At 44.1% G+C, this 21,454-nt stretch overlaps 1 protein-coding gene across 1 annotated transcript in view; it reads left to right on the forward strand.

Moving 5' to 3' along the window:
• Positions 1–514: 514 nt before the first annotated feature.
• The window catches only part of LOC139201239 (collagen and calcium-binding EGF domain-containing protein 1-like), a 28,457-nt gene continuing 7,517 nt past the window's right edge, over positions 515–21,454 (forward strand). Inside the window, exons 1-2 of the mRNA XM_070830512.1 lie at positions 515–822; positions 3,077–3,157. Of these exons, the coding sequence (XP_070686613.1) occupies positions 710–822; positions 3,077–3,157 (194 nt within the window). The 5' untranslated portion in view covers positions 515–709. The remainder of the gene's footprint in view (positions 823–3,076; positions 3,158–21,454) is intronic.

Raw genomic sequence — 21,454 nt, forward strand, 5'->3', positions numbered from 1 at the left:
TTCTGCTCTCATTTCATCTTGTTGAGTTTTCTCTTGTTTTAGTGTCAGAGCATCAAAGCACTTTGTATTAAATGTGTCATTTTGAGGCAAACTTGTGTTGTTATCCATAGTCTGTTATCCATAGAGGCATTTGTCATCAGTCTATTTTCTATGTTAGATTTTTATTCTACATTAGTCCCATTTATCACATGTCACAGCGCCCCCTAATGAAACTCAACTATGAAATGTATTGACTTTCAAAACACCGACAGAATAAGGCTGGAGGGAATTCAGGGATCACTATTTAACTTAATAGTACTAGTAGTAGTAGTGGTGGTGGTGTTGTTGTAATTATTTTAATTATGATGTATCGTACGTCCTCACCACCGATGGGCTGAACACCTCGTTGCTTTAGTCGCTTTAAGTCTCTTCTTTAGAGGCAGGAATGCAAATCCAGAGGATTAGTGAGACGCACTGAGCTGTAAACCCTTCAGTAGCTCTCCAAGGGGTCTCTGCCTCAGTGCGTAAAGTTGGGACGGGGCTCCGGACGCGCAGCGCAGCGCTTATTATCCCACTGGCTCCATGCGCGTCACCTCTGCGGGATACTTGACGAGGATTTCTGGCGTTTTGATACCGCAACCCGCGCGGGTAACTGACAGATGAAAGCATTAGCACTCTGCTGATGTGAAGGCGTTTTCCGATCATCAGTCCCGGAGCGCAGAGGGGGGACATGGGTCAACTTTATGGTGCCACTCTCTTACCATTTGGCGCTATCTGCGTGGTTCTCCTGTGGGAATCTGGTGCCAGCTCTATCAGGACGACGCTGGCAGTGGACACCTCGAGGTAAGACTCATGGACATGATTCTAAAAATGATCTTGATCTTTTGGGAATGAGCGGCAGTGTGATGGTGACGCGGTGCCAACCTCATCCATACTGAGTTTGATCGGGGATGTTTCATCAGGGCGAAAAGACGGAAACATTAATTTGTGCGCTTTTCAACTGTAACCACAAGGTCTGAGAAGAGTTTACTGCTGATTCACATGAAGCTGGTTAAAGATTAATGTGAGACTGGAGCTCTGCAAGCTTGCTGCATCCACTCCGCTCATTTTACGGGTTTGTTTCGGCCTTTTATTAAAACCTAAAACAAGCTCGTCAGTGTCAGATTAGCACGCCAGAGGCCACAACAGAGTTCAGTCTGTGCTTTATTGGTTTCTGCCCTTTGCGACACTCTGTGTGTGAGCAGCCTGTCACAGAGCAGGAGACCCCGGCATGACCCGCCGCAGCGCCTCTAATCTAATGGGATGTTCAAGGAAAAGGCGAAAGGGAAACTCCAAATGGTTGGAGCAGAGGGCCAAATGTTAGCTGTGCTCAGACACAAGATGACAGATGCTGCGGAGAGGATGTGAGGGCTCTGTGGAGAGGAGGCACCAGCAGGTTGACACTAACTCAGGACATACTCATACATTTTCTGCTCCTTGATTCTTGTTCTCCACTTCAAATCAGATATATTCTCCTCCACTACCTTTTATTCGATATCTTAACTTACTACTTCCCAGAGTCCACATATCCACCAGCTGCAGTACTAAGTATGGTTTTTGTAGTATTTGTGTTCTGCACTTCAACCTGATTCTGACTAAAGTGATGGACACATTCATTCATCCATAACCAATAATATAGTAAACATCCTTCCAAAGTGGACCACTCTGCCTATGCTAGTGCAGGAGTATTTCTGACCTTCTTACTTCAGTGAAGGACCACAGTACTTCTTCCATCACCTGCTGAATCCCAAATATGAACCCTTTGGTGTTGTTTGTGATGTGTATACATGTTCTCCTCCTCCACCAGCAATAACGAGGTTTCTGCTTTAAAGGTTCAGTGTAAGCTCATCAGGTTCTGCCTCAATCAGCCGCTGTGATCGACGGACCTCCTGCTGTAGTTAGAAACACACACTGGCTGTTTTAATGTGTTTAGGAGTCTTTACAAACTGTATCAGGACACTGTATTCACACTTCCTCTGACTAACATTTACATTTTTAAGGGCGTCTCTTGTTGTACAGTAACAGGAGAGCTGAGAGCTGGACTGATAAATCAGCTGTGCCGATATATCGTACAGTTTATCGCAGATTCATCCACATCTACATTTATTTTAAACCTCTAAGTAAGAGAGTACAGACAGGCCAAAGATGTGATTGAGGTCATGTAGTAACAGAGGGTCTGTGGGAGAGTTTGTCCAGCAGAGAGCGCCGACATGTTTGTCCCCCTCAGTTTATCTTGGTCACGATTCTTTGATAACCAATTTTGAGGAATCCTTACAGAAAATGTTTTTTATGTTGTGTCTGAGGATGGCAGACAACGATTGTCTTCATGATCATGGCCCATAAAATGTCAGAAAATAATGAATAATGCCAAGAGGCCTTAGAGAAATGCAGCAAATCACCCATCAGAGAAGTGGAACACCAGCACACTTGGTGTATTTTCTAAAAAATTGTTAAAAAAAATGCTTAAATGATCAGTCAGATATCAAAGTAGTTCATTTTTCCATCAACTTAAAAAAAAAAGAATCAATACTGGCCAATAACATCATTATCCGATTATCTGGCCTCAGAACTGCAACATCAGTCATGCTCTAGTTATAATAATGATGATGATGATGTCTAGTACTGTATGATGTTTGTTCATTAATTCATGTCAGGCTGCTGAGGTTGAACCCCTCGACACGCCTGGTGAAATCCAGGAAGCTGTCCCACCATTTTCCAACAAATGGTCGCACCTCGTTTTGAACTTTGTGATGACGTAAAATCTCAAATTTAAAGGTTCTAGTCAAATCTCTAAATATTTCATTCAGGTGGTTGTAATGCTGTTTGGGGAAAAAAAACATTTTGCAGATTTTCACTCTGAAAATATGCAGACTCCCCTTTGGTTTGAGTTCTGGGGAGCTCTGGTGACCTGAGGGTTCAGGTGCTGGACATAGACCCTCGCTGTACGTCATCCTCCGTCTCTCCCTCCCCCTGTGTCATGAGTCTGTGTGGAGCTGCTGGAAAACAGTGTAAAAAGTGCTGGTCGATCACATTTGTTTCTATGTGTTTCTTCCCTCAGATCGGAGTGTCCAGACAACAAGATCCTGACTGTGGAGTATCCCTGCGTCCGAGCTGGAGGGAAGAACAGCACTTGTTTCAGGTGAGTGTCTCTCTGCTCACAGCTGACTGCGTTTCCACCGGGCCTAACTAGCCCGAGTCAACAGGGAGTTACTGTACAGTACACACTTATCTTCTGGCATTCAGCACACCATCTTTCCTAGAACAGCACTTTGCTCAAGGATTCTTTCACAGCACCAGCAGCTGCTGATGCCCGCAGCGAGGATTGAACCTGAAGGTCTCTGGAAAGGTTTCTGTAACCACTAAACCGCCCCACCGTGTCATTTCCAGAAGTCCTCACAGTATATCCCCCTTTTGGAAACCATATATCCACTTGGGAGAGAAAAATGATAATTTCCTGAGGATCATCATTCAGTCTGTGGGTGATGATACTCACTGAAGACGCAGTTTGTGAAAGTGTTGTAATTTGTCAAGCAGCAGCAGCAGCCAGCCTTCAGGAAGGCACCTCATACTGCAGTTTTTATCTGCGCTGAGCCGGACTCTGCCAGCTTGGCTCTGTGACAGTAGAACTTGAACTTGAACTTTCTCAGCTTGGGTCTGGAGCTGAAACATTTAGGAAAGCATCCCCCTCGGGGAGTCGGGCCTGCATCATAACCTAAAATGTAGAAGTAATCTGACAGGAGAGGATGGGATTAGTTATTTTTATTTGCACTGGATCCATTCAGAGGACTACGGGTGGACTACAGAATCGTTACAGTGATCCCCAGCACCAAATTTGGTTGAACTATTAAATCATCAGTGTTTTTTTGTGGTTCAGAGAAGGACAGAAACAAGACACATGATATAAGAGGGCAATGTGAGGCAGTATTTGAAAGGTATGAAATATTTCTTGATGAAATCCGTTCCCTTCTTGCTTTTCTCCCTCTGTTACACACAGTCTCCGGGGGTCGAATCTATGAAAATACCCTTTGATATCATATCGTATGAGCATCTTGAAACATAGGCTGAAGGACATAAATGAATCCAGTGCAGACGCCGTGGCAGGTCGTAAGACTTTTAGCTCATGATACATCATGCACAACAGGAGAAAATCACTGTAAATCGTTCTTTTTGACGTTTAGATAAGTTTCTTCTGAAGCCGAACTTTGGCTCGGATTTGGTCGCTGACGTGAGAAGATCCTTTAATAAATGAGGCACCAGGTCTGGTGTGAGGCCAGACCGTCTGATCTGTTTACTGTCAAGGTTGGACTGTAACAGGCTCTGCCTCGTCCTTAAGTTCTGGCTCTGTAAGAGGCGTGTGGTGCTGCAGGACGTGGATTAGATGAGGTTGTATTTTCCTTGCTGTGTTTCTCAAGGAAGTTCAGCACAGACCTGGATCAAAGAGATTGCAAATAGCTACAGGGGAGACTGGATTGATCCACTGTGTCTGTCTGTGCGCAGCCTAAATGCTACTTTAATTTCAGCTTCAGGGAGAGCAATGTGCTGTCCACACATCTCTGATTATATTTCCATCTTTCACTCTGACTCAGTTTAAGTTTGTCTGGATGTTTTTACTTGTTACTGGAAGTCTGAGGCAGGTCTCACAAACGAGGTCTGTAGACGACATGGAACTAAAGAAACAGCATTGTTCTTGCTTTGCCGTGTGGAGGTAGTTAGTCCTGCTTATGGTGACCAAACATCCTGTCCAGGACGGTCCTGGCTTCAAACTTCAGGTCCCAAGTCCAGGCAAATCTCTGTGAAACACTCAAATATCCTGGTTCTCTGCATTTATCACCAAGTTGTTGATGATAAAAGTAATTTTACTCTTGTTTTCTGCACCTACATCGACGTTTATCATGTTCTGTCCCACTGATTTTTACCAAACCCAGTATAAGAACAATGCACCTTGTGTCTGAGTCTGTATGTGCATCAATCAGTCGGTCAGTGTGTCGTTATCAAGGCTGTTGTTAGACAATGATGAGATGAGAGAGATCGAATCCTGAAGAGAAAGGAGGCTGAAAAAGTACCAGCCAATGAAAATGCTGCTTGGATTTGAAAGCTGCGCTGTGCAGCTGTGCTAAGTGCTGAAACAACTGTTCATCATTCTGATAAATACCTTGTGTGTGTGTGTGTGTGAAAACGTGCTCCCCCTCGTGCTGCTCATATAAGCACATTAAGGAAAACCAGATCATTATGATGTTGTAACAACTGTTTGGCTGCTCACCTTCAGACAAAAGGCTTCTAGGATTAGGACTTGCCAGTGTGTTTGGCAAAAGTGACGCCGTCTCATTGGCCGAGGCTGCTGCAGTGTAAACTTCCTCAAATCCAATAAACAGCAGAGCAGAGCTGCTAATCAGTTTCTTACCCTTCTGCTCTTGTGTTTTTGGTTTTGGAGAGGCGAGTTAAAAAAGACACTGCCCTCCACACTCTTAGATCCAGACTATTGTTTTTGCTACTCGCACTGCAGCGCTTGTGGAGAAGTCCCAGGCTTGACAGGCCTGCCATGCCTGGTTACGGTTGCTAAACAATGATTGGACAATTGAAGTTTTTAAACTGTATTTGACCCGGACCTGATTGGTCCAACAGTCTAAGCTCTACCCACAGCTCTGCCGCGTCCAGACAGGCAGGTCTTTTTCCAATAATGTCTGGTTTTCTTCTCCTGTTTCTTCACTTGGCACTTCTCTCTCATATTCAAGTAATCTGGGAAAAAGTAATATTTTTGGAATTTGGATTGAAGATGACATGTGAACCATTTGGAAAAATTCACACCTTCCAAAAAGAAAGTGGGCTTAGTTGCTATCAAAACAGGGAAGCAAATCATGGTGTTTATAGTACTGAAATCATGGCAGCGCTCAGCAGAAGGCATGAGAATCAGCCACAGGGATCCTTTTTATGATCAAGACAAGACTGATGGTGATATTTTTGATCACTATTGAACATTTTTTTAATGATTTTATCTGAAACTGCCTGTATTAGATGTGTCCATCCTGCTGTGAATCCCTGACTTCTTGCACTTTGTTGCTTTTAACGTTGCTCATCGTCTCGTCTTTGGTGTTCGTGTTGCTGTTTGGCTGTTTTTCTAAAAGCCTACAACGTAAATGCAACATTTCTGCGTCAGAGGGTTTTGTGGTGTTGTGCCGGAGTAAACCCCCGCTGCTCTCTCCATCTAAACAAAGACCTCGCCAGCCGCAGGTCTCCTCCTCCTCGGCTGTGGTTTTCACAGCGTTGAGGGTGAACCGACTCCATTTCTACATTTCTATTGTTCTGGCCATCTCTTACTCTGTCTATGCTGGAGGTCAGATTTCAGCCGTGCCAAGCCAAATATACACGGTTCGTACCCAGATTCTGAGTTGTGTGTGTGTGTGTGTGTGTTTATGTATGGACTGTCTCTGTATTGTCTGTGCTGGCTGCTACAGCAGGTTTATGATGATGAGAGTTCATTCTCTGCTGCTTCTCTCTCTCTCTCTCTCTCTCTAAACACTCTCAGCTGTGGAGTCCAACTCTGACGGGACTGAAGGGCTCCACTAAACTGTAAACCATCCTGTCATTTGACTGGCATGTTGTTCTGGTTTAAATACCCTGCAGGGCTCATTACTGCACTAGATAACACTCGTAATATCACGCTGCACAATGTGAGCTCTCACTCAGATTAACTAAGGGATGATGAGTGGCTTTTATTGTTTCCATACTTTATGCTGCTACAGTTTGTTTTCTATAGGGTCCTTTAATCTCATAAGTGATCCTCTGTTTCTATAGTATCTCTCAGAGGGCAGGGAGTCCTAATCACTTTGGGTAGTGTGTTGAAGAGGTTTACCTTTTACTGACTCCATTACTACGGAATAATACGTGTGTGTTTTTATGTGTTTGGAGAGAAATTAGGCTTTTAGGTCGGAACAAACGAGTCACCGAAGTCAAGTGGGACTTTCTTCTTCCTGATCTCACAGATGGCGGCTTTTTAACGACATTTCACGTGACATGAAATGTCACGATATGGCACTTTTCATCATTTTCTGATATTTTATATTCCAAAGATACATCGGTTAAGCAGAACAATTAATCTAGGATGAGGTTTGCAGCCTGGAAACGATTCACAGGTGTTGTGACTGTACATCCCAACTGTTTTGGTACGTCAGATGATGCTCGAGAGAGGACGTCTCGTAACACAAACTGTTTCCTTGATTCCTCTTTCTGGTGAGTGAGAGGATCTAATCAAGTGAAGAGAGAGATTACGTTAGGATCATGTGTCCGTATATTCCCATTTTACTTTCTAGTTTCCCACAAAAAAGTGCAGAGCATGTGGTCGGATGAAACCCGTCCAGCTCGGGCTGTATTTGAGAGACAGACGTCAGTGTTGGGGGAGAAAAAAGGAATGCTTACAATCAGTGTTTCTTGTCTTTGCCTCCAGGAATATCTCAAGGCTGAGTCACCCAGGAGTTGATCATTTTGGCCCCTGAAGCTTCTTTGCGGGGGTCTCTGATATCATCACACTGTTGGCTGTTTCCACAAATTTTTGCTTTCAAATTCACTATTCATCTGTCATAAATAAGGTACTCACGCACTCCCTTCGCACAAATAAAAGTACACAAATGCAGCTGTGCTTGACCCTCCTACATCTGACATAAGACGTGAAGGTTCTTATTACAGTTCACTTGTTTCTGAAGACATAAAACACATAGTTGTTTAGTTTAAGCCAACTTTAGATTTTAACCACAGCCACTTCCAGTCCTGACTCAGTGTACTACTCATGCAGGGTTTTGCGTCTGTGAGCACGTGATTGTGTGCTGACTGTTGGTCCGAGGGCAGGAAGCCTCTTTACGACTGGTATTCACATGTGTCTCATATGTGGACTGTGTCCACATCAGATACCTGAGGCTGCGTTATGTTGCCAAAATACAGTTTGGACAAGCATATTCGTGGGATTTCCACCCTTTAAAACTGATGCACATGCATCTTAAAGATGGCTTAACCACTGTATTGTTCTGTCCATGTTGATTTCCCCTGGAGAAGCTTGTTTCAGTGTGTAGCTGTATGGTTTAAAAACACCCCCCTGGCAACAAATGGCCAAATTGGATGAATGTTTGTAATTTTTTCCACATAAAGCAATCTTTAGTTTAGAACCATTGTCAGAAGCCAAGGCAGAGCAAACCACAACTCAACCAGAATAATCCAACTTTCTCTCCAACTGAAGTGTTTTTCACAAGTAAATCTTCCCTCCCAGGCTGCAGATCAAGCTTCAAAGCCAATGCTGCAATTTGCATCCAAATTTCAGCCGCGACATTGGGTCAGCAATGTCCGTCTGTCTGTTGGTCAGTCCATCAGTCGGTCCAAAACTTTTTGGTTTGAGATTTAGTGCAGACATTTATTGAGGAGAAAATGACTTCTCCCCTTCCGCATTGTAGCCACCGTCATGGCTTTTGTGGTTTTGAGTGAAACATTTCCACAACTATTGGACAGCTCATCACATTCCCATCAGCCTCAGCTGCACTTTGTGTTCAGTGCTGATAAACTGATAATGTGCTAATATGTTAAACTAAGCCGGTGAACATGGTGCACTGCTGCGGTTAAGTACCAGAGACTGTACGTGTCCTCTGGGTCTGAACAGTGAAGCCGATGCTGAAGAGCTGATTCTCTCTGATTGGATGGAAGAAAATAAACTTCTCTCCTGATTTATTAGCTCAGAAAACATTTTCCTGATGAGTTTATGGTCTCGGTCGCTAGTTTAGTCTTCTTCAGCACAGCAAGATGTTCATTTGGTGAATCATGGTCCATTTAGAGGGAAATGGACCGCGGGGCTTTAGGGCGGGGCTACCTGCTCATGAACGTCACTTCTGGTTCTAAAAAGGTAAAGATGGTGACGGCCAAAATTACAAACTTGAGGCATCGAACTAGCAGGTGCCAACACGGTGCCATCGTCCACATCTTCTATATACAGTCTGATGAGTGTAGCCTCACTGAGCTGCTAGCTTTTAGTCCTGTTCAGTCGTTCATGGTTCTCTAACCAAAGAGAGACTGCCTGAGACTATATCAGCATTTAAGTCTCACCAATGCAAAGTTGTTTAGTGTGTGACAGACCCAGAAATATGTAGCCGTGACCAGACGAGCCTCAGATGTGTACTTGGTTACTGTTTTTGGCTTGTTTCACTGAGCTCATATCTTGTTGGGTTGGGTTGGGTTGAGCTGTTCGGCCACAGCTTTAATCTTTGCTTTGTGTTTTACGCAATCTGTTGTTGTTCCCTCTCTTCACTTGCAAGCTTAAAAGACTTTGCTCCTCATTCAGGCTCATGAAATGCCCAGAGAGTGGATACCGGTGGTTTTGAAGGTCCTGCCACAGCATGTTTTCTTTGTTTTCTTTGTTTTTTCGGTCAGAGAGGACAAGGTGGAAATGTTAAAGACCTTGTTAACATGTATGGGAACTCTGAAAGTGGTCTGTAAGAGGTGTAGATCCTTTCCCAAGTCCAAACCCCCCCACCCACAGTTGCCCTGTGTGTCACCCAGAAACATTCAAAGTGTTCATTAATGCGACCTGACTGGTGGCCTGGACTCCATCTCCTCTCTACAGCTTCTCTCTTTCTTGTCAGACTCAGATTCTGTGTTTTGCTCCGCAGAGACAGAAGCCAGGCCTCCGTCTAGTAGCCTGAGTATTAAATCTGGGGTTGAGGTCAGGTCACATTAAATAAACAACTTTTGTACATGCTGAGTGTTGTTCTGAAGTAATTACAGAACGTTGACCGGCAGCTCAGAGAGGTTACTGCTGAGAAATCGATCCCGTCTTTGTCCTTGTCAAAAATGATCACGTCTGATCGATTTAGGGCGAAAACTAAATATGTCCAACAGAAAACACTCCTTGACTTGACGTGTTGTTGGCCGGGGGAGGATGAGGCCACAGGGGAACATCTCTGGTGTCATGGTCCTTCCGAGAGATGAGGATGTGTAAAGTTCCAGCAGTTAAACCTCTGAAATAACACTGATGAGAGACAAAGAGTCTCTGTCAGTCAGTCAGTCCGTCTCTCTCGTCTCTCTCACCCTGACCGACTGACTCGGAGATGATTGATTAACACACTGACAGCTGTTTGCTGAGATCCAAGCCTGTGTGGTGTGATTCTTAGGTGATGCATGAGTGAGAGTGTATCTGAACTTTGCTCCTCAACAGCTTGAATGTGGGAAGATAAAGTATTGTTGTCTCAGAGTCTAAAGCTTCTTCTCATCTCCTTTGTCTCCTTCTCACCTCAACTCTCATCCTACGTGGTCTTTGCACTCATGCACATCCTGCTGTAACCCCCAGTGTTAGTAGTAGGCAACGGGACTCATTTAGAATAAAGTGCATAAACGTGGGCGCCATCAGAGAGCAGCAGCACTGCAGATCAGATATCAAATACAAACTGAGGCAATGAGTTATCCAGCTAACCAAACACTGACATGACAGTCAGTGAGACAAACAAGACACATACAGTGTAAACAGGCCAGATAAAGACATGAACGCCACATGAGAGACAGAAAGTTGAGAAACTCTCTGACTGACGATGCGAAGCCATTATTTTGATAAAGTTTCTTACTATAATGACATAACAGGATCTTTTTTCCATCACATCCGTACTTCATCACGAAGACTCTCATGCTGTCATCAGCTTATTACATTAAAGTACTATTACTGTAATTCTAAAAGTCCCTCCAGCTGTCCACAGTGATACGATACCTGTCACTCACACATGGATAAAACACAGAAGGACTCTCTTATTAGGGCGCTGATGTCTTCACAGCCCAGCTTTGGCTCCATGCTGTGCAAAAAAACAACCCTCAACTTGAGGGTTGGATCTGATGTGGGATCACTTGATGTGCTTATATTTCCCTTCAGGTGACTGGACCTTTCTGTCCCTCAGCTTTGGGAGTCGCTGCTCGAGTGTCTCATCCCCGTCCAGCTGTCTCTCTCTTTTAAATCCTGTCTTAAAACTAATTTTTATCAGAAAACGATGTTTTTATCCTGTTTTGGTTTTATTTTGGTCCTTGTTGTCTTACTGTTTTATTCTGATAAACTTTAAAATTCTTCTCATCATCTATTTTAGGATCTTTACAGCTTCACGGTTAAACACTTCTATAAGTTCTATATAAATAATTATACTATTATTTTTACTACAAAACAAAGTTCACACGACAACTTGAAATCTCTTTAATCTCTAAATGTTGTGAATTGGATCTTGTGGCAGAAAAGCATGAGAAGTCCAGTATTCACTTTTCATTTTTAATCAGTATAGTTCAGTGCAATCGCCCCCCAGCACGTGTTTGTCTTTTCTCAAAGACCCAGAGAGGAAAAGCAGAGTTTGTTGTGGGGGAAAGTTTCTTTAAAGTTTCAGGCTGTGTAGAAATGAATGTCCATCCATCCGATGCACTTTTATGTGCAGTGATCCATCTTATTCATTTGGACTGATTGGTGGTAATGGACCTGAGCATGTATGAAATCAGTCAAAGTTTATTTCCTTGACACACGGAGGCTGCGGCCACTGACAAAGACTGCAGAGAGAAAAATACAAAAAGATCATAAAAAATCCACAAAAATTCGCACAGCAGGAGAAACTGCAGGAAGGTGGCAGATGTCGACAAAGTGGAGTAAAAGAGAGGGGCTCTTTGGAATCGGAGGTATTTTTTTGATCCAAATGAAATAAAGCTTCACGCTGGCAGGCCGAGCGCTCTTCTCAGCGGGGGGCTGGCCTGGAAAACCACGTAAGGGTCTTTAAAAAGAGCGAGGAGGGGAAATCAGAGCTGAGAGGGGGCCGCTGAGCGTTTCTCTCTCTCTCTCTCTCTCTCTCTCTCTCTCTGCTGTAATTGGCTCCCCACCTAGACGAGGACATGTGGGGGGGCTGCTGACTGAGACGTTCAGCAGCTCCGCTCTGTAGACATCGACATCACTTTCACTTCTCGCTCCCTCTTGGGCTTCCTCTCAGATTCTTTTCTCTCATTCTTGTCTGCTTGCATCCATCAGAGTTGGGAAGGTCACGCTTGAAATGTACCAGATAACACATTACTGGTCACCCTGTTCAAATCAATCAGTAATGTAACGACTTTAATTACTCAGAGTAATCTAAGTACATCAAACCTATTGTATTTGATTACTTTCATTTAATTAAAACTAATTTACTCTCTGTCTCTGGTGTTCGTCGTCTTCTTAAACCTCCATCCATCCTGCTCATCTTCAGTGTGCATCTTTCTTCCTCCCTCACTGTTATCATTTTCTCTGTTATTTATCTTTTCCCTGTTCGTACTTCCTCTCTCTCTCCGTCTCCCTCGCCCTCACCCCTCCTCCCAGTCAATTGGTCCCAGATAGCATGAATCACAGCACCTGCTTTCCTCGTGTGTAACAATGCTGTTTAGTCTAACTTGCTGCTTTGTGTATTATCTCATGGAACTGCACATGTATACAACAGGGATTTCCCCCTCTCCCACAGCACCTGAACTCACCATTCGAGAAGACCGTAAACTAGCATGTTCAATAACTGGATCCTGAAACTGAGGCAGATCAATGAAAGTCACCCATCATTAATTCTATTGTTTGTCTGTTTGTTGTCACCCACTCTACCTCCATCTCTTTCTCTCTGTCTCCTCTTACCTATAGATATTTATCACATGTGTCCTCCATGCATGTGTTCACCGATTAATATTTGATTAATGGGGTGACCTTCAATTATATAGATGATCTGATTGGCTGATTGACACATGTTAATCGTGTGATTACTTGCTCTGTAAAGCTGAGAATATATGTTGTCTGTCAGCAGCTACCAGGAGCATTTACGGTTAGCTGGTTACTGCAACTGCAAACTTTGTTTCTGCTCAGTTGAATGTGTTGGAAGTGCTTCACCACACTGGTTAGCTAATATTCCTATCAGTGAAATAGGATGCACACTGTCTGCGTCTCTCTCAGAGAGATGAGCACGTACCACATCATTGAAGTGTCAATCTTCTGTGTCTGGATGTAAAGACTGAGGGCTGCTTTCTCCAGCAGGTGATGAGAAGTAGACCGATGTGCTGTGTGTACATATTCTCATCGCTCAGTAATAATAGAGCTCAGAGGTGGACAAACAATAAACAGTGAAATTAGGTGCTGAAGTCGGCCATGACAAACAGCAGGAAACCTGTGAGTGAAGAATGGAAGGAGGCGGTTTGATTTTTGGTTCTGAAACGAGTAACAAGGACCAGATGCATGCATTAGTGTGTGTGTGTGTGTTTATATGTATATGTGTGTGTGTGTGTTTTAACACATGTTTCTGACTAATACGTGAGTATGTTTGTGCATGTTGTTGTACTTTGTAAATGTCTGGATTAAATATCACTACATTTGATACTTTTATGTGTTTGTGTGTCGACGTAAACTGTAAAAATATTGTGTGTGTATGTACATACAGTGTGTGTGTGTGTGTGCTGGTGATTAAATCCCCTCTAGCAGCAGCCTACTGTTTATCAACGGGAGGATTTTAGTGACAGCTCTGTCTTCAGCTCAGCTCTCGTCATTAACACGGTGGATAAACTCTGCTCTCGTCAAGTGGAAACAAATAGTCGACTCGCACATGAGGGCACCGCGTTCGGCCTGAACACGATCCGCTTACGGATTGTTTGCACTGCATCCACGAGTCCACAGGGGCATCCTATTCAAACTATCACGCTCTTTTCTCCCTTTGGCGTTTTCTCTCTGTGTACCTTGGATGGTGATCAACAAACCCCAAGCTGTGGGAAGTGTAACCTGTTCATTTTTCTCACACTTGGAGCTGACACCAGATTCTCTCAGTGAAGAGTTTTGCTCTTTCATTACGCTGAGAAGCACTTAACGCCGTCCTCTGTCTTCATTTTCTGCGAGAAAGCTTTTATAAGGCCTTTGAGTTGTGCTTCCTGTGTTTAATGGAGGTTTAATTGTCTTCGTAGAGCTGCAGACCAGAGTCGGACCTCCCAAAAATCTTCCATCTTTTTCTGATTAGTGCGCACCTGAACGGCCCTCTGGACAAGCACACGGGCTGTTTTTTTTTCCTCCTCTGTTTTGCGTACAATCTGCTCTAGATTAGCTCTTTCCAGCCTCTTTATGGCTGCGCTGTCACTGTCGATACCTCAACAAAACAAATCAACGGCCAATTGATAGCAGACTGGAACGACACTGTTTCTGCAGTATTGTTTGAAGTGGATGGGCCCAGCGAGATGCATGTTCCCGTAGGCATCGGGCTTTGTCTGGTGTAACCAAGCCGAAAACGGGGAGAAGAGGAGGTGAGGGGTGTAACAGCTGGGGAGTTAAACTGTTATAAATCTTTCAGTGCTTTCAGCATTTTTCAACATTGATGCAGTCACAAGGCCATTTGGAAAAACTTGGAAGACCCTCTCGGTCTTATCAATCCATTACCATGAGGTTAGTGTCTCTGGTGGGATTTTTAGTAAAAGGTCCTGCTTTGAAACCGTTTTCCTGTCTGGCCTGAAAACTCAACCAGACACATCATTATGAGGGATCTGTCATTAGCCTGACCTCACAGCTTAGCTGCTCTCACTCACCCTTATCTTGCATTTACCCATCCCGCTGTGGTCCCTGTTGCCCCCCCCTCTCTGCTCCCTTATCTCTGCATCAGACCATCAGTCACTATCTCCTGCGCAGGTCGTTCAGCTAAAGCCTGTTAAACTGGCATTTATGTACACATATATGTCAAAAGATCATTATTAAAGCATCCAAGTACAAATAAGTGTTACTTTTGACAGCTTCTCTCTTTTGTCAAACACACATACTGATGTCATGCATTCAGCCAACCCACAGCTGGGTCTTCATCCGACTATTTTTTATGCCAAATGAATAATGACGAAAACATGTTGATCTGGTAAATAGCGATGTTGTGATATTTCCTGTGCCTTCCAAGATACTTTCACAGCATGTGCATTAACAGGCATTAACATCTGGTATCAGTGGGCCAGTGAGCAGAGTGTGTTTGGCCTAAAACATCACAGCCGTTAGAGACGTTAAAATGCCATCTGTAAAATATTTAACACAGAGAAATCTGTAAGATCAATATTGAACAGTAGGATAAACTGTGTTGGTCAGGAAGACCTTGATTCATTTCAATGAGGCTGATGGAAACTAGTCTAGTTTACGTTTTGCTCACATTTGTCTGCACTGAACTGTAGCTGGAAACACAGCCTGCATCTGAATTCCTCCTGCTCATGTCCTCCGACTGGTCTTTGATATCAGTAGGATACCAGACCTCTGTGCCTGTGGACTTGGGATCAGATCAGAGGATCTGAGATGGCACATTGCTGCAGTGGTACTGAGCCTGGATGGGGGGCATAGAGACCAGGGGGGTTGGGGGAGAAGACGTGTTCATCACAATCATCGAGTCCTTCATTTAAACGCAATGAAAATCAGCCAGCAGTGACGGGGCTCTTACAAACCCTTCCTGTTTTGACCAAAAAAAACCACATCATTTATGGACCAATTTTAAAATCTGGTCTGTGAAGTGTAAGAAGGAATCTCTGCCTGTGTTTTATTCAAATCTGGTCAGTGGTTCCTGGGAAATCGTGCATGAGGAAACAATGTAGGGTAATTTACAAAACGTCACAATGCGTTGGGCGAGATGCTGCGTCTTTTGCAATCATCAGGTTTGGTCAGAAATCTGTGGTTTGAATAAAATCGGCTGGTTTTAGTAGCTCTGCCAATGAGGTGACTCCACTTATTTTCTTTACTTTTCATCATATTTCAAGGACTTGACTGGCGCTCACAGACATTGCTGATTATTTTTGGCTTATTAGGACATGGTTAACATAGCGTAGCATAGAGACGGTAAACGGAGGGTAATGGCTAGCTCTAGTCTTGCCAGCACTGCTGAAAGTCCCTAATTAACACATTTGTATTGTGTTTGTTTAAACAGACATTGAAATACGCCAAGTTGTGCTTGTATGGAGAAATATGTGCTGGAACCAGAGGCTGTATCCACCCCGACGTCACCCTTTGGCTTGTGGATTACCATTTTGAAACCTTGTGAGCTACATCGCCATCTTGATATTCTTCTTTCTTCTTTTTTATTCATATTAAACCCACAAACATCCACCTCTGTTAGGTTTTAGACACTATCCATCTCTGATTGGTCAGTGAGCAGGTAGCCTAAAGCCCCCCCCCTCTTCCCGGTCTATTTTCCAGTAAATGGGACCATAATTTACTAAATGAACATCCTGCTAGCTGTCTCCCCTTGCTGAGATCCTGGTGAGTCCTGTCAGATTGGATAAACTGATTATTCAAAAACCCCAACGCCACAAAAATCCAGACAGACATCAGTTACCTATTTTCTAAAAGCGACTTTGAAAAACCGATGCATCACTGCCGGTGCACCATTGTGGGAATGTTGCCCCAGACACCAGAGAGGTTTATCCTTTGGTAAAGGCACATTTATGTGGTCTCTAGACTTGAGTGGAACTCAACCTGCTCCTTCAACCCACATTTAATGTCCAAAAGTTCTTACGAATACAAAAACCTCTGCACTCATTAGTTTTTATGTGCGTTTGTTCAGATGACCAATAGTTGTATCAAGTTTTGTTCTCTCAGTGATGACAGTGGGAAAGTGAGAGTGAGGGAGGAAAGGTTAAAGGGTGTTTTTAAGGAGGGGGTCAGGATGGGAAAGTGGCAGCAGGAATGATGGAAAGATGAGGCATAGCAGAGGAGAGGAGGAGTGCAGGTCAGCCTGGATCCTGGTGGAAGTGGCTCAGACCTCCTGTGCTCCCAGTCAAAGCTTCCTCTGTTAGGCCAGAGCTCTGATGTCTCCCCTGAGGCCTGGGCCCTGGAAGTGGGCTGGCAGAGCAAATAAACAGAGAGGAGGCGCTCATGCTTGCCACACTAACACCTTCACATATGTATACTCACACGAGTTTCAAAAGAATACACACACACACACACACACACACACACACGCAATTAAACAGTAAAAGAGCTGTACATGCGGCTGCTCGCAACACCTTCACACCTTCAGGAGGAAGCTGACGTAGAGGCTGGTTTTGTTTAATTTGTGGAGATGAAAACCATCGAGATCGTGAGAGGATATTTTTGGAGTTGAGGACATTTTCGAGAGCTTTTTAATCTTCAGACAAGTCGGACTTCTCTCCGTTTCTTGGCTGTATTTTGAGACAAATGAGTGGAAAAGTACAAATTAGTTTAACCTCCTCATAAAGCAGTATAACTGTTCTTTCACTGGGGATAAAAACACACACAAAGGGCTTATGAGCAGAACACTTTATAGAAAAATCTCTTAAAATCCCATCAGTTAGATCAACCGCAGAAAATTAGCAACACATTGGAGGACAAAACCAAAAGAGCGCAACATCAGAAATGAATGATACTGGCTCCCTAAAGAATATATGTAAAATGGCAGCCCTCCAAAAATGTGTTTTATTGTTGGTTTCATCATGCTAATGTGCTTCAGCGTAATCCATCATCGCACCATCACACACAACACGACCGGCCAAGTTTCTGAACTGCCTGCGACTGTGTGGGTTGCTGAGCAAATAAATCAATTACAGCATGGCTGATGAATACGGCATGCTGTAATTGTAACACGTATGAGCCACATCAGTAAGAGGCATCCATCAAAATGACAAGACGTACACACACACACACACACACACACACACGTGGCCGGTCTGCTGTCCTGCCGTGTCAAGAGGCCATTGACCTCCACTGAACTCCACTTCCTGTGTTCCTCCCACCAGAGTCCCAAGAGGGAAACTCTAAGCTGACAACAACCTTCATCCCTGTCTTTTAACCATCCTCCTCCTCCTCCTGTCAATGTCCGCCTCCCTCATTTCTCACTCGTGGTATTTCCTCCCCCATCTTGCTAACATCCCCCTCAGATCAGCCCACATCTCTGCAGTGTGGGGCGATGTGCAGGAGATGAGATTTATTTCAAAGAGGGGGGTACCGAAGCTTGTTATACTCTCCCCTCACATGTCGAAACTCTACCTACAAACCAGGAGAGTAATGTGAGTGGGGCTTGTCATGTGTAGTGACAGCATCGTCTATGGAAAGCATCATCCATGCTGTGCCCTGCTCTCAGGACTCCTGCACCATCTGCGCTGAGGACTTGGGGTGCTGTAATGAATATCCTGTCCTTGTAGCACATTCCTGCCTACGAATGCACAAATAAATCACAGTAACCCCGAAGGATAAACCATAACAGCGAGCGCTCCCCTCTGGAAGGAGATCCTTTGCTGAAGTACATTATCTTCAGTGTAAAGTGATCCAGGCCCTGCCTCTGGATCCTGTCTCCATGTTTCTGCCAGTGCTGCTGTGCAGATTTTGGCAGCAGACCGAGGCCCTGCCTGGCCCAGGCTGCACCCCTTGCTGGGCAGGTAGCTGCTGGGTCAGACACCACCAGCACCAGGGCGGTGATGGGAGAGAGATGGTACCCAAAGGCCGGAGAGGAGGATGGACAGGGCTGGAGTTTAGGATGAGGTCGGCATGCAGACTCAGTATGGAGTAGTTGTGACATGGAGGAGGTTGCATGTAGACGCGATCAGCTTCACCATCAGTGAGAGTAATAATAGAATAATTGACTGATTATTTATTTCTACCTTGCTCCCTCTGTCCCTCCAAATATCAGCAGGATTCATTCTGCTACTTTCTACAGATCCTGTCCCTCTGCAGGATCTGCATTAGAGTTAATGAAGGCGTCTTTAACAGGCTGGTATAAACTAGGTCATGTCCAGTCCGTTCCCAGTTCTTTATTTATTGTAACTTATCACGCTCTGCGTACACAAGCTGTCAAAAACAGCAGCCAGCAGTCACAGCTAATGATATCCACACTGACAGTGTGTCAGAAAGCCAAGAGAGGCTGTCCAAATCCACTCCAAAACTCTCTGTCACCCGTGTATATTCTTAATACAGAGACAATCAGCTGTGAAACATATGCAAATTGCTGCTAATTACAGCATGTATGAATGTTAATGTGGGCTTAGAACAGATACTAGCAGCTGCAGGCTGAGCCAGAAACACATCAGCACTGTTTCATGTGCACCATTCAGTAGAAACAGGCCAATAATTCATCACAGTTACTGTGAACAACTAAACGATTCACAAATCATTTGGTCAAACTCCACTGAACACAGCAGGCTGTTTAGTTGAGTTGATTTCTTGTTTGTGTCACTGTCTTGTAGTTCTTGTTTTATTACACAACACACACGGTTGAGAAAACACTTGGATCAGTGTTTGGCCATGATTCTAGTAATACTATGTGCAAATGTGAGCTTTGAGACTGTCTCTCATTTAGTGTTTATCTAAATCATTGTGTTTCTGCTATTCTGATTGTACAGCACGCTGGGCTGCTTGTAAATGTGCTTTATAAATAATTGTGGAGTGGATTGGATGTGTAAAAGATTCAGTTATTAATCAGGTAAAGGTCTTCAAGAAAAAACAGAAAATTCTTCACCTCTCAAATGGCTCCATTTTTAGTTATTGATGAATCTTATGAATGATTTTTCTTAAAGTTTGAATCCTGACACTCACTTTACATTCAAAATGAAACAAAACCCAAAGTGACTTTAAATTAAGTTTCATTGTGCTGAAAACATAAACTACTGTTTGAGCCTTTCATTCCTGTTAGACCTCTATGACAGACTCTCCCTGGTGAGGAGAGGGGGTGAGGAGGGGTGAGAAGGGGCCGTATGGTCACAACATGTGATGTGACGCAGATACTGTACGTTACCAGGACGGTTTCCCGTCATTGATCCGTCTGTTTCTGCTGGTGAAGATGTGTCTAATAAAGGGAACACAAGTGAAACCAGCTGCCGAATCGTTTCCCTCGCTGTGGTTTCTGTGGTTGCCACGGTTACTTGGTGATCTGCCATGGTACGTTTAACCTCTTCAGACCCGAGCTCTTGTTTGATATGCAATTTTTATTTCTCCTTGCTATTTGGGCTTATTGGACCCTGATAAGTATAAAACCTAAGCATCATCTTTTTACATGGTGAAGTTTTAGAGAAAAATTGGAAAAATCGGTCTTAATTTCCAGAAAACACAATAAAGTCACCTTTGTGCAAAACTCTTTATTTCCACCCTGAACATAGCAGTTTTTTTCTCCTGACTGCTTTTGCATGTATTTATAACACATACAAAACATATTTTGAACATGTTTTGAAAATCACGGTGCAAAAAAACAATATGAAATATCAACACTTTTGCCCACATACATGTCCATACGGCCCCAGCTAAGCAGAATTAACTACTATGGTAATATAACCCAGAATGTGATGTCCACGCATGTGTACGCCAGGTCTTTAGAGGTTAAAAGTTGAACCATGATTGAAATAAATAAATGAAGTAGCAGATAGATAGTCCTGTTTGGGGGTGTGTGAGTTTTAAAGTGGCTGTTTTAAGGCACTGAGTGATCCTCCTGGACTCAACAAGTCCTGAGAGGACAGGAAAGAGGTAAAGAAGAGAAAGGCAGACACCTCATCAGGTTTCATGGACAGAGTGCAACATGTCAGCCTGAAGAGCAGAGAGAGAGAGAGACAGACGGAGATTATGTCAACAGCCACAGTTCACAGAGAAACGAGAGGTCGATAGAGTGGCCTGAATATAACTGGACATGTTTTAAATCACTGGATGGATGCAGGGCGAGAGGAGTACAGTGCACCGAGAGGACATGAAGGAGGAGAGAGGAGGAGAGGAAGCCTGCTAGTGTCACGGATCTCTCTCACTAATAAACTCTGACTGACATTAAAAGCCTGTACCCAATTACTGGAGGGTATCCCAGCCCACACACACACACACACACACACACACACACACACAGATTACAGATTGCAGATTGTTGTGGTTTTTGGAAGCTAGGTTACCAATATTTTTTTAATCAAGCCTGCCAATGTTTTGTCACCGTATTAAATAACTCCATCTTCTCCTTCTGTTACATACGCTGACAGAAGAAACACACTCGTACCACCAGACAAACTTCTCCACATGCGTCCGAGTGTAACGCTCTGTGTTTTAGAGGCCGTGTCATGTTGACCGGGCATGTTGCCTGTCTGGCCAACATACTTTCACATCCCAAAACAAAAACACACGGGTCACCTCTCCCTCCACCCTCATCTGCCTGTCCAAACACCCCCGGCCTCCCTGTTCCCGTCCATCACAAACACCCGAGGGAGAGCGTCCGAGGCTGTTGCGTCTCTGACTGACAGACGGCCTGTGGATGTACGAGGATGCGTCGTGTGTTACATCGACCGGCTGTGTTCTCCTGTTCTCCTCTGCCTTTGGCTCGGTCCTGTTGTACTGATGCTTTTGAGCTGGACCAGTTTGAGTGTTTTTAGCGTTGCCAGGGTTGTGAGAGTGTGGGGAAACGCTTGGAAAGTATGTGCAGAGATCATTCAGGGTCCAGAGTTGAGGTGAGAGCCAAGTCTCCTGCCGTAA

This window comes from Pempheris klunzingeri, chromosome 1, assembly GCF_042242105.1.
Source record: "Pempheris klunzingeri isolate RE-2024b chromosome 1, fPemKlu1.hap1, whole genome shotgun sequence".
NCBI lineage: Eukaryota > Metazoa > Chordata > Actinopteri > Acropomatiformes > Pempheridae > Pempheris > Pempheris klunzingeri.